We start from the raw sequence: 18,828 nt of genomic DNA, 5'->3' as shown, positions 1-18,828 counted from the left end.
AGCTATAAATATGATATATTGACGGGAAGGAGAAAATTTTACTTCCTGAGTGAGCTAATTCAGAACTAGTCATTATTTCATCTGTCATCTTAAATTTAGGATGTCAAATTACGTGACTAACAAAAACCTAGTATTTATATGAAGCTTGATAAAAATCAAAGTTTTGAAGACGGTATATGTGATCATGTTCGGTTGATTACCATTATGATCAGCAAATAACAACAGCAATTTACTGATGTCTTTCTTATCTTTATATTCAGATGTAGTTTTCAGGGCAACTAGAGAAAATTTATTAATTACTTTTATTATTTTTGATACTTTATACGTACGAAGATACATACTTGTAGGAAGAGAGATATAAATATCATATTCGAACAAATAAAAATAAATCGTGACGTGAAGACCCTAGAGATACGGCTTCTGATTGCTTTTCAAATTTTTACCATATTAGTAACGATATAATCGAATAATCTTTCAAAGATTATTGTTTACCGATTTTAGGTAACAACTAGAAAACATTTTTTCGAACTTATCCTCAAACAAGTTTGCTATTGGTAATGAATACTGCTGTATCATGAATCAGGTACGGCGCTATGCATTTTGCTGACTTTGTACGCAATAAATTCTGTTGTCAAGTGCCCTTCCCACAAAATTCTAAAATTTTATTGCTTGATGCTTCGCTGAATTTTACAATTTTGCTGTACCTAAATTCTGCCGTACCGGCAGTGATCATGATTTCAAATTCCCCCTCCCCGAGATTTACTGTGTTATCTGAAAAACAGCTCACAAGTTGCTAAAAATAGCTATAAAACTGGTTCCACAGCTTTTAGCAATGGCCTCCCGTTGTGCGTTTGGAAACTCAGCTTTTGAAAGAAAAGGAAGGGGAATAATTTCTCTCTGACTACAGTATAGATGAGGTCCGTGACTTTGTTTGAGCTACTGCAGAATGTTCTGAAGTACACTTTTTTCTGTTTCGGCAACATTCATCTTGAGAATTCAACACTTGTTCATTAGCCCTTAGTAATTGACAGAAATGCTTTTAGAAAGTAGTGGGTTCATTGATACCAACAAAATGGTTGGTATCAATAAACTGGGGATACGTTAGTTTCAGTTGTTGGGTTCAAATGAACCTTTCAAATACTAAAAAAGTCCTTTTGCATAATCGAAAGAATTTCATCTGAGAATAATTTTTCTACTTAAAAATGAGTTTTGCAGTACTTTTTAAATACTACTTGTATTTTTATTTTCGAAAATTTTCATAAATATTGTAATTAATTATTTCCAATTTTAATAACTCGCAGAAAAAACACAATTTTCAAGAAATTTTTTTATTATGGTTATTCAAACTTATACTAATATACAGCATCTTTTATATTCCTTATACATTTGATACTGCATGCTTCAACCTGCATGTAAGTTTCTCTTCCTTAGTAACTCCTGACCCAGAGACGTCTCAATGAAAGCCAAATCATGCACAAAATTTTCACCTGAAAAAAAAAAAAAAAAAAAAAAAAAAAAAAAAAAAAAAATTATAAAATATTTTTAACACCATATTCTCGACCCCCCCCCGAAAAAAAAGAAATTGCAAGAAATACAAATTTATAATAGAAAAATGCATTTTCAAACAGCTGAAATTGTTTCACAAATTAATAATGCAGATAGCAAATGTAACATATGGCACTATTGCCACTCAGTGCAATCTCTGCATATCCTAAATTCTGCTGGCTGATGTCTTCGTAAGTTCTGAACATTTTTTTTGCCTCTAAATTTTGCTGCTCAGTGCCTTCTGCTAAATTATAAAATTTTGACTACCACTGGTTGCACAGGCCCTGATCAAAGCAAAGAGGCAAGATGCTACCTGCTATTGATAAACTGCCTTATAAATACCACAAATCTAAATAAATATCAGTTTTATTTCCAAAACAGAATTATCTCACAACTAAAGCATTGCCTTTGCAGAAAATCTTCTAAATGGAAATAGAATTGCATCCACATTACATGTGCAGAATCCCAATAATTCATTATAAACAGTTCTAAACCATAGTTAGGCTTAGAACTCACAACAGTATTCTTCTTGGAAGTCTTCCTAAGGAAATGGTAGTATATTCAGGGAACATGTGGGCAAAATCATGACAGTATATCACAAGCCTAATTCTTGACCATACATACTAGAAAGATCACAGAAATTCCTCACAGGAAGCTAGATTCATATAACAAAATTTCATGCAACATATGGCATATGGGAAAAAGCAAGGACATTATAATCACTAGCATAGTTTATACCCAAATGAGTCGCAGATGGTGCACTATGTGCTCACAGCTGATTATCACTAATGCAGATATATATTTACTAATATTTAGAAGATGATGTCAGAGGAATGATGAAGTATAGCAAAATATACAAAACATTAGTCCTTAAATCCAACACATTTTCTGATTTTCATACCATCTAGAATAATAGATTTGACGTTAGGTACAGTATCAGAATTTTGGGTACATGAAATGTGAAATGGTTTTTTATTTTCAGTCACTGTTTCTAGTAATTTGTTCGAAAGTAACAAATAAGCTGGTTTCAGTCTGTCAATGAAATGTTAACTTGTCTGTCCTTAATTAAGACTCGGAAATATTTATCATATTTTTTCACCACAAAAAAATGGTCCCTCAATAAGCAAATTCAAGTGCCTTTTTCACACGATCAGTTCTCACAAACACATGAGAACATGATCTCAAGTCTTTATGCATAAATATTTTATGTTTGTTAGCAGTTGATAAACTGGTGCTGATCCATAAAAGACAGTAAATTTGTTACAAATGGTTCAGGTTTAGTTTTAGTGGTAGGTAGTCGAAAAACTCACATGGTAACCTTATTTGCATAAAATATACCATTTGAGCTACAGAGTGATTAGTATCAGGACATATTGCAACTCTGAATCCTAGAAGGATTTCTGTCCGTCTGATGTTGCTGTGAGCCTTTATTGCATTTTTTTAAGTTCTGAGAAACTGCTCAATTTTCCCACTGCAATGTGGAATTTTCCCACTGCAATGTGGGTGGTATGGAGTGGAACGTAAAACTTTAGCACCACATACTTTTGCAAGGCTCTTGAAAGGCTGCGACTCAAACTGTCTTCCTTGATCTGAGATTATGGAACTAGGCACAACAAATCTGCTAATCCATTGATTGTAAAATGCTTTGACAACCATTTCTCTCGTGATATCTGGTAAAGAAACTACTTCTCCCTAACAGGAAAAATGGTCAATAAATGTCAGATAATACGTCTTACCAGCAGATGGTGGTAATGGCCCAATCAGGTCAACTTGCACAATACTTAATCTAGCATGAGGTGCTTGGAACTCGGCTATTTTAGATTTTGTATGCCTGTTGACTTTGCTCCTTTGACAATTAACAGGACTTTAAGTCTATTCGTGAATTTCTTTCTTTATATTTGGAAAGATAAATTTTTCAGTCATCTCGTTGACAGTTGTCCTGATACCGGAGGAGCAAAATTATGAATTTGATGAAACATTTGTTGTCTAAATTGCTTTGAAATAAAAGGCCTGATACTGGTTGTTGAGCTGTCACATCTTAATGTTTTCCAAAATGCTAATGTAGATGATTTAAATTTCAGTGAAGCACTACCTGTCATTAAATGTTGCAATTCTTCATTATATTCTTGAGCATCTGCTACTGCTTCATAGCCAGTAACTGAGACTACTTCAACTGCAACTAAATTTCCTTTGGCATCAATATGCTGAATATCAGTTGAAAATTCCGATATATACTGAAGTTGGTGTTGTTGTCTGGGTTATGCCTTCCCATTCTTTTGCTTCTATGCATATGACAGTGGCTTGTGATCAGTAAGTATGATGAATTTGCGTCCTTGCGATACATGTTTAAAATGCTTGACAGAAAGATATATTCCTAAGAATTCTCTGTCATAGGTACTATAAACCTTCTGTGCATTATTTAATGTTTTAGAGTAGAACACAATAGGTTTTCAGTCTTGTTCTTGTTCTTTCAATTGCTGCAATACTGATCTTATAGGAAAGTCTGATGCATCTGCACACAAAGGGTAATCCATTGGGAAACACAAAAGGGCACCATTGACTAAATCAGATTTGCACTTCTCAAACTGGTGAATTCCTTCATCTGTGCAGGCCTACCAGCGGCAGAGCGGTAAAATCGCTGAACACTGGTAGTTCGGTCCGAGGTTCGAATCCCGCGAACGGACTGGCTCCATGGGCGTTTTCGTGGTTTTCCCCATGTGTAACGTGTATATGAGCCAGTTTCCCTTAGAAAGTCCTCCACGAAGGCATCCCTTCTCTTAGGCAGGTAGCCCTAGTGTGCTTTGCCATAATTAAATACACTAAACACCTTCATCTGTGCATGGAACTTTACAATGATCTTTTTTTTATCACCCTTTAACATTTCGTGTATGACTCCTTGAGATTCTGCAGCATTTTTCAAAAAGCATCGATAAAATTTTATCATGCCCATAAATGAACAAAGCTCATGTATTGTCGGCAATTTACATTGCAGATTACTTCAACCTTTTCTGGCAGCGAACAGGAACCTTCTGTAGTTATGAGGTAACCCATAACTTATGTTTAATATGTAATACATAATGTAATATCCCACCACATTACCCATTTCCAATCCTCAGATGTCCAGTGTCTTTTCTCGACACCACTGAAAATGAAGTCTTGCATGTCGGCAGAACTGAGTGATTTTCTTACAGGCACCAAAACTATGCATTCCTATCCCTCTGCAATTCGCTGCGCATAGTTCTAGCTGAAATTTGATGGGAAGAGCCTTGGTTGACGGTTTGTGATAGTTGAATCCGTGTTCTGCCGTACAATTCATCGGAGATACCGCCGATCACTGTCTTTGAAAACTATGCTCGAACTGCAGTTACATTTTTTAGAGAAGGATTCGAAATCGATGCCCCCACTAAATGTGCACCAACAATAAGCCCCTTTTTCAAATGGTGAACGATCTGCCGCCTTTTTTCCCCATTTTACTTCATTCATCATGAAAAGCACTCTTACACCTTACTTATACTGGCATTTTAACCAAGTATAATCCACATGATAGAAAAAATTTGGATATTTCATCCCTAGCATGCATTCAGATGAAAATCTGAAAGGTTTCTTATTGATTGGCCAGTGTGTGTATTATTAGATTATGCAACATGAGGCAGCATTAACATGTGGAGCTGGGAAGGCTTCTAATGATCACCTTTCTCTCTTGTGAGAGCAGGATGCACTGAAATTTGATGTCCTTATTTTTTAGCATGGTTATGAGTTTTGTAGACAAGTGGATCATCCACGTTCAAGATATAAGCAATCATCTTTCCACGATACTCAATTTTGTATGTCTTCTCAAATATCATTGTATGGATGTCCTTTCAGCTGAATCAGGAGTCCTGAATTGTGATAGGATTAATGCAAGCCACTTGTTTGGTGTAGCAGAATCTATCTTGATTCTCCTGGGTTGCATCGTTGTCAGTGTACATGTCAGGCTGGGTAAGTAAGTAAGTAAGTTTTAGGCTTCCCTGCTCCGTGAACTAAATCACACTGCAGGCCTACTCCCTCTTTGGGCATGTCGTGGAGGTTCAACCTCCACTATTATCCTCCAAGGGAGCAGCGCACCACCTGATAAGACACCAGGCAGCACCGGTCGTCTAATGCTCCTACCAGTCGCTTGGGCGAGCCCGTCGCAGCGGGACATTACCCAGCGAACCTGGGGGAAAACCCCCGGGCTACTAGTACCACGCCGCGCTAGGACGTGCCAGACTCCGAGGCCGGCCAATAAGTGACCTTTCCCAGAGCCTTCAGAACCACTAAGTTCATAAATTTTATACCCCCGTGGCCGAGACTACCTAGGTACAGATCCTAGCCAGTAGCTTCGCAGAGTTCTCTACGTCAACCCCCGGGGGGAATGTCAGGCTGGGTACTGGCATTTCTATTTCCATCAGCTTTTTTGCAGCATCAAAAACCTTCATTCTCATGTTAGCAGACACTTTCCTTACTCTTTCTGGCTGGTGACAAATAGTTTTATTTCTTCTTGGCTCATTGCCGGAATCTGAACTTCCGCCGATCGGCTTATAGCAGCTATCATCATTTAAATTTTCTTGCCTGCGGGGTCACCAGATTTTATGACTTTCATCATCCCCAGGTTGCTGTTCAATGCTATCCGCTTGCTTTGAAGAGTTTGGAAACTTTCATCTCTGGATGCTCATTTTTGCTTCTGCAGGAAACCGTTATGAGCAAGCATTTTAAGGTGTTTGAAGAAATCAAGGTCACATTCTTCAGCAGCAGTGAGAGGAACCACTACTTTCGAATATATATTCCAAGTTTGTGATCTCAGAAACAATAAACTGGAAAAAATTGCTCATTAATAATGCAGAAATCAGTAAAAAATTCAATAAAACCATATGGCACGCTAGGCCTTCCTACAGTGCTCCTAACTGAAGTTGGCGCACCAAACTACTATAGCAGTATCAAGGGAAACACAAAGCGAGGGGAACTAGCAACTTAACGCTCACTGTCTCGGAGTCCTCTCCGCAAACGATATCTATACCCTCTTAAGCAATGTCCTTGCCTTATAAAGCACATGTTGTAGCATACAGGAAAGTCCCTCATGTCCAATAGAATTCCTGTAAATCCAACGTACCTTTCTGCTTTATAAAGCACATGTTGTAGCATACAGGAAATACCCAATGTCCAATAGAATTCCTGTAAATAAAACGTGTCTTTTTACTCAGTACAATTGTAATTTCACTTTCGATGCCAAGTTATTAATTTCCAATACTTTCAAAAATTTCTAAAGCCTATCAGAATACACAATGTAAATAATTGTATTGGAGATCTTTCTTTGTGGAGCTTTTCCTTGGAGAACTGGAGTTATACTGAAATTACTGATGAATGAAACCAAAATATTTCATTGCAGACAATGTTTACATTGAAAAGTATAACACTTGGTGCAGAAAATGCTCACAACAAGTTAGCAGCTATAAATGAAAGCACACAGGAATATTTGGAAGCATAACTGGATGAGGAAACATTCCGAATAAGATATCTTCTGCAATGGGAATGAGCACAGGATATGTAATCTTCAAAAGTTGATTACTGAAATAAGGCAGAGTTCATCAGATACATTTTTTTACAGAAACAGTGACTTTGTGGAGGTCATTACAGAAATGTGGTTATACTTAAATTACTGATGAATAAAACCAAAATACTTCATTGTAGGCACTGTTTACTCTGAGAAAAACATGGTGCAGAAAATGTTCAAGTTAGCAGCTACGGGAAAAGCACACAGGAATATTTAGAAGCAGAAGTGGATGACAAAACATTTGGAAATGAGATAAATTTAATTTTCTGCAATGGCAGTGCAGCACTGGAGATGCTCTCTTCAAACATTGATTACTGAATTATGGTACAGTTATCAGACACATTTTTCTACAGAAGCAGTGACTTTGTGGAGGTCTTCCTTGGAGAAATGGAGTTATACTGGAATTACAGAAGAATGAAACCAAAATACTTCACTGCAGGCATTGTTTTACATTGTGAAGTATAACACGTGGTGAAGAAAATGTTCACATGTTAGCAGCTATGGAGAAAGCACACAGGAATATTTAGAAGCAGAAGTGGATGTGGAAACATTCGGAAAAGAGATCAATTTAATTTTCAGCAATCGCTTGCAGCACTGGAGATGCTCTCTTCAAACATTGATTACTGAATTATGGTACAGTTATCAGACACATTTTTCTACAGAAGCAGTGACTTTGTGGAGGTCTTCCTTGGAGAAATGGAGTTATACTGGAATTACAGAAGAATGAAACCAAAATACTTCACTGCAGGCATTGTTTTACATTGTGAAGTATAACACGTGGTGAAGAAAATGTTCACATGTTAGCAGCTATGGAGAAAGCACACAGGAATATTTAGAAGCAGAAGTGGATGTGGAAACATTCAGAAAAGAGATGCAATGGCAGTGCAGCACAGGAGATTCTAGCTTCAAGTATTGATTACAGAATTATGGCAGAATTGATCAGACGTATCTATTACTGAAAGCAGAGACTTTTTGAACATATTTTTTTAGAGAAATGGGGTAATATTCTAATTAGGTATGGATTTAATCATAATGCTTTGTTGCAGGCATAGTTTTTATTCAGACGTAGAAAATGTTACGGTGTGCTGGCTTGGCTTGTTACTGATTACAAATCAAAAATAATTTTTGGTTTCCTGATTCTTTTCTCTCCTGCATTCTTTCTAGGAGATGAAATAATTTTATCTGCTTCTGAAATTTCAATTTCTCTTTTTTCTTGCGTTTGTTTTACAGAAGCAGTGGCCTGTTTTTATTTCTCATTCTGTGCTCTAGCATCAACAATATACTTCGGTTCTCTAAGAGACATTTTTCTTGGTGCTCTTGGATCAACAAGTTCAGGAAGAATACAATTCACGTAAAATTTTTCGAGTTTTGGAACTAAACTGATCCAGAAAGTTTTGTCTTCGGGTATTCTTAATGTGATTGCATCTTCTCTGCACCATATATATAAATCACACCAATTCCTCTCTGTTATGGCTAACTGCCCTTGAATTTGAAAATAATATTTGTGGCTTTTCGGTAAATAAAGATTATTATCAGCATCCATCCGAAGACCAACAGAATTAGGCTTGCTGAAAAAGTCTGACAAGTCTGCTGAGAATCTGGCTGTATAAGGACATTTTATTTCAAGTAATCCATCTTCGTCTATCAATCCATCTGGCGAAGTACAAAGAAAGGGATATTTAGGATCAATAAAAAGGCCACAACGTCTGATGTTTTTTCCCATGTGCTTTTCCTTGTATTGATTTAAGGCTACTGCTTCGTTAGCCAAGCCATACTTTAATGCTTTAGTTGAAACGTTATCATTATATATGATACGTTTCACTAAAGCAGCACTGAGTGTTGTTGGACGCCTATCAGCAACATCTTTGAAAAAGGATGATGATATTCTTCTTGATCTTTCGTGACGCCATCTTTCAGATGATGACTGTCCACGTGTTACGGCCTCAAGAGAATCTTTTTTTGGAACTTCAATTGATATAAAAAATTTTTAGCTGCCAATTCATATGCTTCATCTGATAGGTCTGGTTTCTCAGGAAAATCACCATAAGAAATATCCCCACCTTGCTGAATATGTCCTGCTTTTCTCATATTTCTCTTTTTCTTCTCAGTGTCAAAAAGCCTACGTCTCTCAAGACGTTTTACATGGCGCTTATTTCTGGAAGCTAAGAATTTCAAAGTTGGAGTCCTGGGGCTACTTCCTGTTACAGCTTTTTGTGCATTTTTTTGCCACTGCTGTGCTGGATTTTGATAGGCCATGACAGCAATACTCGCACGCCTGTTCATGCCACCAGCTTTGGAAAAATCAACTCTTTTTCCACCAGATGTTTTACACAGTTGACTCATGAAGCTTTCAGCAAGATTATTTGTGGCATTCCAAATAAGAGTACTGCTACACGATATCAGTACTCTTCCCACTTCTGCTTCAATAGCTTGCAACATACCCGAGGAAAAAATTTCATTGTATGTGCTGTCCAACTCTGCACCTTTCTTTGCACAAAAAGCACTACAAGCATCATGCTTGCCAAATACATGATGTGGCCCATTTCTCAAGTCAGATACTAATGCATCAATAGCTTCTTGTGTGTGCTGATAATGGCTAGGTAAAGCATGAGCTTTTATAGCTACTCTAGCACCTCTGACTAACAGTGGCATTTTAATTTTCAGCAATTTACGGGCAGCAATTCCTTTAGCCCCGGGGAAGCGCGCAGTATTTTGCTGAAGTTTCTGAAGAGCTCTGCGATATCTTCGAACAGCATGGTTAGCACATTCTACTTTGATCACCCGTCCTCCATATGAAACGCTTTCTTTCACTTTGGCCATTGTGTTAGCATCTCCATCTCCAACAAGTCGAGTGCAACGTATTTTGTGAACACACTGGAGATAATTCAGACCTTCCACAATGGCACTGCTTTCCATACCTGTAGAAGGCCCATTCCAATTTCGCCAACAAAGGTGCACTTTATTTGGCATCTTGCCATCTTCAATAGCACTGCATATAAGGCACACTTTGTTGCGAATTCCAACAAACAAAATTTTCTGGGTGACCATGCCTATAATAACAGATATGCCACTTGAAGCATTGTAACCATGCCCATAGCTTCTTTTACACCAACCTGCATCAACAATGACAGTTATACAGTGATAACCATCATTATCTTTATCATTGCGAAGTTCTGCCTGCCTTTTCTCCTCTTCTATAGCAGCACACATAGTTTCCTGTGCACATCCCTGTATTATTTTGCCAGTAGTTCGCTCACAAGAAGCAAAGGTCGAGTTGCTCATATACGGAATTTCCATGATGCTAAACTTTTCCTCCTCTTGTGAAAATCCACTGCCAGTAGATAACGCACCTAATACTGCAAGCTGATTTAGGCTGCTTTTCTCCATATCAGAACAAATTGTTGCCATTTCCCCACATAAAATTTTATCACATACATAGTTATATGTAGTGACAAGACCACGTCGAATCACTTTGTTAAAAATAAATGATCCTCCAAATTTACAATTTAGGGAATGTTGCGGTAATGTCCTAGCCTGCACTATTACAAAAGACATATTGCAAATTGTTCTGCCAGATGGTAATGGATTTGCCTTCCGTCGATCTTCCCTTTCGATAATTAAAGGTGAATCAGGACACAGAAATTCATCATTAAGGTTCTCCTGAAGAGGCTCAGACTCCAAGCTAAAATATAAATATAAATATATATATATATATATATATACAATATATATACATATATATAATTAATATATATAAATATTACAAATTAGGTTTAAATTTGGCTTATTTGATGACAGCAAAGCACTTGATCTTCCTAAGAGGAGGAATGCTTTCATGGAGGACTTTCTAAGGGAAATGGCTCATATACATGGGGAAAACCATGAAAACGCCCATGCAGGCAGCCCATTCGCAATTAGGTTTAGGAAATTTAGGCAACAGATAGCAAATAAATTAACAATAATAATACACTGGATTACCAGTATATTACTACAAGAAGATGAGTCATCTTCACAACTGCTGCTTCCATGCTCGCAGTGTCATTTGCTCGTGCAATATTAGTCAGCACTTTGTGTGCCGGAGGTTTCACATGAAGGGCCTCTACACCTGAGTATAAAATGTTCGTGTTCCAGTAAACACTGAATTCAGAGGGGCAAGAATAACTCTTTCATGGTGGATAACTCAGTTACCAAATGGCTTTCTAAGGCTCTATTCAAGCCGTTGTATAAATGTCATAATTCCCAACAAACAACGCTTTGTAGTCAGACCTTGCTATGTCACAAAAACTAGTTTGGGCATTAAGCTTGAAGTTTTCAACTTTGTGCCGACTTGATATAAGAGTCGGCCAATCAGAGCATATACATAAAACCTATTGAGAGAGAAAGCTGTAGACACATACATGCATGCACAAATTTAGCTTCTCTAATTGGCTATGGCTTAGACCCTCTCTCGCAGTTGTGAATGGAACTCCCACATTTTGTGCCTTATGATTATGCATCTATGACATTTATACCATCATGTGAATGGAGCCTTAGGATGGCATACTAAGAAGATGCACTGTCTTGTGGGGATAAGCAATTTATACTCCTAAGCCTAAAAAAAAACTTGGAAAAAAAAGATCACGACTTAAATTTGTTGTCTAATTGCTCTAATTTGAGGCACATTACGAGAGGAAAGCAAAGGTAGTAATCAGAATTATTTAAAAAATTTTATTCTTATATTTTTCTTAAAAATTCTGTAAAATAATAAAATTTTTGGTTTTCCTCAAATAAATATATATGGAAAAAATAATAGCCACATAATCACAGATTTGTTATATTTTATTAACAAAATTTAAATTATTAAAAATCTCTTTCATGAAGGGAACATAAAACATCATGAAAACAATGAAAAAGAAGCAATATTTAAAAAAGATAGTAGGCTTATTGATGAGGCTCCCATCAAAAGAATCAAACCCCAAAATATTTTCATTTGCTTCAGTGTCCCGTCTGAAAATTTCACTGATTTCAATGAATATATTTTTAAAAAAATCTTTTATTTTCAAGTTCTTTCATGCAAAACGTCCAAATTTGGTACAAATCAAATTCATCCCCCTCTTTTTGATAGCTACAATATTATATTTAACAGTTTTAATAGCTATCAGTATGTAAACAACATAATGTAACACCATAAAAGAAAAACATAAATGATGACATTTTAATTTTGGCATAGAGAAATACGTATTTACCCCAAAAGAGAGCTTGTATTTCTACCTTCTACGTCAGAGTCAATAACTGAAATGTCCAGATCAGAACTGAGAAGAAAAGAACCATAATTAGTTTAATTAAGATACAATAACACACCGACCAAGTATTAATTTGAGAACAACAAGTATTAATTTGAGATCAAGCAACAAAAATCAGCATCATATTTTGAAATATTCACTATTTGAAAATATAACGCTGATTTTGGTTGCTTGACTTCTAAATTAATACATAATTAGTTAACCATAATTAAGTAACTGTAATATCATGCACAGCTAATATCTATTTTAAAAATAAACCAACTTACCTCAGGAAAGCCTGGTTTGTCTTAGGAACATTAGCTGTAACTTCTGGCGTAGAAAAGTCAAATTTTTCACTTCCGGACCTAAGAATGAAAGAAATAAACTGCTATAACATAATTAAAAAAAAAAAAAAACCCATGAATAAATAAATAACACATAACAAATTTAAGCATTAAGCTATGTATGACTACCACCCATCTCAGACAGTGCGACAGATATTGCTGTATACTGTTTCGTCATACCCTGTGTAGCTATTATATCACGCTGTTTAACCACAGTTTAGAAAAATTACAAAATGTGTTATTTATATCTATCTAAAATGGTACATTACTACATGATTTGTAAGAATAAATTAGAGGACTCTGCGAATGAAATTCCTTCCAATTAAAAAATGTAGGAATAAAGAAAATGCAGGAATTGCAAATGCAGAAATGAAAAAGGGATTATATTTTCTGTACAGAATCCAGATGACATATTTTTCAACATTTTAGAAATTTCAATATTAATTTTAGGGGCATAAAATATTAGGCCCCTAAAAGCAGAATATAGTTTTTAAATGTTCAGATAATCTTCCTATGAGAAGAATTCCTTTGAGAAGTACGCATCTGAACCACAATTAAAAAACATGTACAAGAACAGAGCTGAGGACTTCTGTTTGCAGAAAGTCTGTCACATAACATATGAAAAGTTTCTTATTGGTAGATTTTTGATCAGACAGATATTTTATTGTTATACAGAGAAAGCATTCACTCCCTTTATACTGGAGATAATTCAATTTGGACAATGGCAAAAAGGCTAAGCAAGCCTGAGCGTATTGGTCCCATTCTTGGCACTAGTTTGGTTTATGCTCAAAATACACAGCAGATATTTTCTAATTACCTGCATCCCAATATCAATTCAATTCAGCTTTTGGTGGAATTTACCATTTGTGACATATTTTTCAAAAACTACACTTCACAACATGCATACATGACAAATACACAGAACCATAAATAAACAAGCAATAATATATATTTATATATAAATTTTACTAAATGATCATAAAATGTTCCAACGCTAAAAGAAAGTTTTAACATCCAAGTAAATGACATAATAAAAAAAAAGCAAGTTGAACAGCGAGCACATGAATAAATGTGCATACACCTGTAAAAATATACCATAGGTAACTGACAAAGCATTTCGTAGCAAACATATGACTATAAAATTTCCAATAATACATGTAATGATGGTGAATTCAATTTAGATCGCAAGAACATGCTCATACTTTTGAAAATATTCAATTATTTCAGCAATTCTTTGTGAATTGGAATTTACTCTTTCAATATTTCCCAACAATTTAGTGTGAATGGAGGAATAAATTGTTATAACAGAATTGAACAATTATTAGCATCCCCTCATACACACACATACAAAAAAAAAAAAAAAAAAAAAAAAAAAAAACTTACTTTGTAAAAAAATCATCCGGGCAATGATTCTCCTTTGACACAGATGCAGTTGTATCAATAATTTCTGACCTTCAATAAAAAAAAATACGCATATTTTACTTCGGAATTAACTTACTACGAAATCATAAACACGGGGTAGTCGATATAAAGAATAAATTATTTCTCACGTTTCGAAAACATCCGCTTGTTCGGAATCTTCCACATCTCGGGAATTTAATTTCATATTTTTTTCTTGAGCTCGACGTTTACGCTGAATTCTGGATCTTTTATTAAAACCAGGGTGTTTTTTCGGTCGTCCTTGATATTTTCGCATATTTTTTGCAAACTGACCACAGTACAAATAAATGTAAACAAAACGAGTGCGGAATAGCAATGCAATAGGGTTGCCGTAAACGTCATTCTGCTGACAGCTGACAATGTTTAGTGAAAACTGTGTATAAAGGAATATATGAAACGCTTCTAAATATTATTTAGAAAAAAATATGATTTATAACTGATATCAAAATCAATTACTTCGTGAATTTTTGCAGAAATAAGATTACAATGTTAAATTTTAACTCGTAGCGCCATCTATTGATGGCTTTCCAAACTACACATTAAAATTACGTATTTCAAACTAATTTTTTTAAAATATAATATTTAAGTAAATTTCATTTCAAACCTGATTCTAACATTGTGATTCGAAAACTGACCTATTGCTTTATATTTCTGCCAAATTTCACGCAACATAGTTTCTTAATTAGCGATTCTGCGTGTAAAAAAATTTTTAGTATTATAATGCTGCTGTAGTAGACCACCTTAAGTCGTTCTCAATTCACACTAATATTATTGCAATATATTCCCGCATTAAGCTTTCCATGTTTAGTCATAGAAGTTATTTTAAGGATTTTTAACTTTGTTACAAATTCCATATTTTATTACTAGAAAACGTTTAAATATTTATTCTGTTTTCCACTTGATGTACTCAAACTCCCTTATATTCAGATCCTTTTTAATCCATTTCTTTTCACATACTGTTGCACTGTACTGAAGTTTTCATGTATGTAGCATTTATATAGTTTGTCTTGTATTTATGCCAATTTATATTTAAATGATAATTTTTACGAATTCTTGCATCATAGCTCTAGTTAAGAAAAGATACTTCTAACACCTTGGTAAAGCTTAATCTTCAGCATGCAGCTTATTTTCTAACCTAGTTTCAGGCTGAATTATTTGTAAAATTAATTACTTGAAATTATTTGTTAACAAAGATGGTCGCTAAACCACGCTAATAATATTTCTAACTGTTGTAATTTATAATACAACGAGTTCGTGTGATTTATAATATAATTCATTTATAAATTTTTCAGCAGTATTGAAATTAATAACAGATACTGATAATGTTATACATTTAGATTACAATGATTTAGATTGCCGTAGCCTTCTTCACTCATGCTTTTATGCTACATTCCTAATATTTCATAATGGCATACAGATTTACATGTTTAATGAATGTTAACTCATTCATTAAACATGTAAATCTCTAATTCAGACCACTTTTGTTCTTACGTGCGCTGTATCTTCTATTTTCTTTAATATATTGTTCAGCCTAATTTCAAAAGGTCTTACGATCAAGCGGAAAAGTCACTAAGCATTGGTAGTTCGACCCGAGTTTCTAGTCCCAGTGATCCCCCAGCTCTTTCTTTTTTTGTACTTATTTACTGTGTAGTAATGTAGCGTAAAAATTTCAGTTCATGAAGTAAAAATACTTTTTAAAGTTATTCTTTAAAAATATTGCAAAAATTTTCACCTTTACTTTAGCATATCTTTTTACAAATCTCTCTAATAAGAAAAAATAAGGAAAGAAATTAACTCGGTTTCGGTGATTGATACCTCGGTGCAAAATATATGTAACATTTTTCCAAAAGCATAGAGTTTATATGGATATCAATAAATTAAGTATTATTTCTCCATCTAATTTTCTTAACATGTTTATTGCAGAATTTTCTTTTCACACTGTAGCGCTTAACTTTATGAGTTTCCTATAATCATTCAATTTCTTTAGCCATGGGAACTTTGCCTACCTTCTGACTAGTAGTTATAGTTTTAACCACTGTATTTTAATTCCTGTTGACTATCAGTACATTATTCACTTGTTTCACAAGTGCAACTTTTATTTTACACGCAAATCTACGTAACATAGCATTAAAACTTCAGTTATGCGGAGCTCCTGATCAATTGCTTGTTTTAGATTGAATGAAATTAAGCTTGATGTTACTGTTAATTAGCTTGTTATTAATTTAATTATACATTTCTAATCAATTATATGTTCAGATATTTCCAAGTATATTACTCAAACTTTTGCATCCCAATTTTTAATTTTTGGTTAAAAAAATAAATTTTTGTTTATTGAGAGGCCTGATTGATTATAATAATTTGCAGTACTGTTCATCTAATTCCTTTCTTCTAGATAAATTTTAGAAAAAACTTCTTAGCATAATAATTTAAATTTATTTGCAATTTATATTATTAGATTTCATGATAAGTTTTTTTAAATTTAAGTAAATTTAATTTCTGCAAACATTTACATGATTACTTTAATGAACAAAAAATATTTTTAGTACACTTTAACACACTTTGATACGGAATAATGTTTTGCACGCTAGTGAACTCTATTAAATTTTCCAGTCTAGTTCAGACATCTTGACTATTATTGATGTAATTTATTAAAAATATAATTTGTATGCTTTATAATTATTTAATTTATGATATTATTATAATAAATGAAAGATGTTTGTAATGCTAATATGTATGTTTACCAATACCTTTTATTTTCTTTGTTAGCTCTCGCATTTATTACCGTTATTCAATTAATTAGCCTGCTTGTTAGATAGTTTTTTACTTGGTCTTATGATATGTAATTCTATTTATTTATTTTTATTTTCCTCTTGGCTAAAATTGGCTTCGAAATGTTAAATTGTAACCCTGTAGGCAGCAGGGGGAAGAAATTTTGACAGGCGCAGTTGGACTATAGCTTGACTCGGGGAGGATTTTCATTAGCGCAGTTGGAGTACACCCCCTCTACTACGCCTCACCTGCCTGGCATCTGTCAAAAACAGAGAAATAAAAAAGATACAAATCATCCAGAACAAGTTTCTTAGACTCATCATAAATGCGCATTTCTTTGTTTCAAATGCTACTCTGCATAAAGACTTAATCGGTTATATTAAAGACCACCTCCTAAAAATCAACAATAACTTCTTCAGAAAATTGTCCCATTATGAACGAATTTCAAGTATTCAACTACACAATCCTGACAGAAGACACAGATCTGAGACCCTGGGCAGCCCACCTCTGTGACTTAAATTTTCCGACCTAACATCGTATGTACATAGTTTTATTATATTTACTTTATCGTATTTTGCTTGTCAGTATTTATCCTTATTTAACCTATAATTGTTTATCATTTTCGCTGTTTTTATTTTTCGTATTCTATTTGTACATATGTATTATAATTTTATTTTATTCATTACTTTTCAGGAACTGTTCATTTGAAATTTCACTGTATTTATTTTTCGTATTGTATTGTACATATGTATTATAATTATATTTTATTCATTACTTTTCAGGAACTGTTCATTTGAAATTACCTATCTTTTTATATTAGCCCAATTTCATATTTAACCTAGATTATTTTATTTGTCCTGTAAGAATTATTTTATATCTATCATTATGTCATCGTACTGTACTTATGCTGTATTCCTACTGTTACGTATTTAATCACCTTACGTATCAGGATTGTCCACTCAGTACTTATTTCTTTGCATCTGCTCATTGTTGCGCCTTCATTGTCAAATTGCCTGGTTCCTACACAGTGACGCATGGTTCCTACACCCCCTTCTTCTGACCTTCAGTTTCTCCTCTACTCATCAGGAACGTCAACTGCCAGGTACCATCACTTGCCAGGAGCCGGGAAAGCAGTATATATTCGCTGCAGACCGGCCATACCAACATGGATTGGATTGGATTGGATTGCAGTCTACACATCTATCATATCTGCTTGCCAGAAGTATACTCTGGCCTACACCATCGATCCCTGCAAAAACACATGTCTGGTCCTACCAATTTCTAGACCCATTGCTACATCTTCTTACTTCCCTCCTACTTCACCGAACAGACGGAGCCCAATCTTAGGAGACACCCTCTTACTCCGACAGTCCTTTCGCTGTCAAGTCTTCCTGTATGCCCCCTGTTTCCTCTCCCCACTATCATGTAAATTCCTTACACTTCTTCTTTTTTACCTATTACTGGTCTATTTGGCACATTACTGGACTACATCCACACCAGTTCTTCATATTGCGGACTATAGTAAGATTTTCACAGGTTCAATGCTAAGAGCATCTGGAAGAGGCAAATATGACTTGAGTAAGTAAATGAAATTGCCTATAATAAATTTAAATTCAGTTTTTTGAAACAATAATTATCACCATAATTTTAGATATGTGCACAAAATTTACATCTATTGTTGGAACTTAAATGATATTGTAAATTAGTTGGCTGCAATAAAATTTTAAATTTTTTTCCCTTATTCAGAAAAAAAAAAATTTTTGGACTAAAATTTAATTAAATATCAGGTTTTTACCTATAAAGAATTTATGTTTAACTCACACTTGTATGTGTGTGTGTATATATAAATATATATATATATATATAATAGGAAGAAATATTGTAGCGAGCTTGCTAAAAA

At 34.5% G+C, this 18,828-nt stretch overlaps 2 protein-coding genes across 2 annotated transcripts; both read right to left on the bottom strand.

Annotated features, from left to right (window-relative positions):
- Positions 1–1,352: 1,352 nt before the first annotated feature.
- On the bottom strand, positions 1,353–17,964 carry LOC146993974 (uncharacterized). The gene is made up of 6 exons (XM_085826285.1): positions 17,866–17,964; positions 17,177–17,187; positions 14,103–14,171; positions 12,663–12,740; positions 12,340–12,405; positions 1,353–1,487 (listed from the first exon to the last, which is right to left on the bottom strand). The coding sequence occupies exons 1-6, from the start codon at positions 17,962–17,964 to the stop codon at positions 1,484–1,486; spliced, it is 327 nt and encodes a 108-aa protein (XP_085682411.1). The 3' UTR covers positions 1,353–1,483.
- On the bottom strand, positions 8,346–9,829 carry LOC146993975 (uncharacterized). The gene is made up of 2 exons (XM_085826508.1): positions 9,100–9,829; positions 8,346–9,067 (listed from the first exon to the last, which is right to left on the bottom strand). The coding sequence occupies exons 1-2, from the start codon at positions 9,764–9,766 to the stop codon at positions 8,361–8,363; spliced, it is 1,374 nt and encodes a 457-aa protein (XP_085682634.1). The 5' UTR covers positions 9,767–9,829; the 3' UTR covers positions 8,346–8,360.
- Positions 17,965–18,828: the final 864 nt, after the last annotated feature.

The sequence above is a fragment of the Stegodyphus dumicola genome, chromosome 11, assembly GCF_044657685.1.
Source record: "Stegodyphus dumicola isolate Sdum_Otavi_A_Nest chromosome 11, ASM4465768v1".
NCBI lineage: Eukaryota > Metazoa > Arthropoda > Arachnida > Araneae > Eresidae > Stegodyphus > Stegodyphus dumicola.
The sequence above is the reverse complement of the archived record's forward strand: the minus strand, read 5'-3'. Positions and strand labels throughout refer to the sequence as shown.

Excerpts from the sequence above, each read along its gene's own strand:
- LOC146993975 (XM_085826508.1), bottom strand. The coding sequence starts at position 9,766 with ATGCCACTGTTAGTCAGAGGTGCTAGAGTAGCTATAAAAGCTCATGCT. Across the intron at positions 9,068-9,099 it reads ATATGAATTGGCAGCTAAAA|ATTCTCTTGAGGCCGTAACA; the intron begins ATTTTTTATATC and ends TTCCAAAAAAAG.
- LOC146993974 (XM_085826285.1), bottom strand. The coding sequence starts at position 17,964 with ATGCGTCACTGTGTAGGAACCAGGCAATTTGACAATGAAGGCGCAACA. Across the intron at positions 12,741-14,102 it reads CCGGATGATTTTTTTACAAA|GTCCGGAAGTGAAAAATTTG; the intron begins GTAAGTTTTTTT and ends TTTCATTCTTAG. Across the intron at positions 12,406-12,662 it reads ACAAACCAGGCTTTCCTGAG|TTCTGATCTGGACATTTCAG; the intron begins GTAAGTTGGTTT and ends TTTTCTTCTCAG.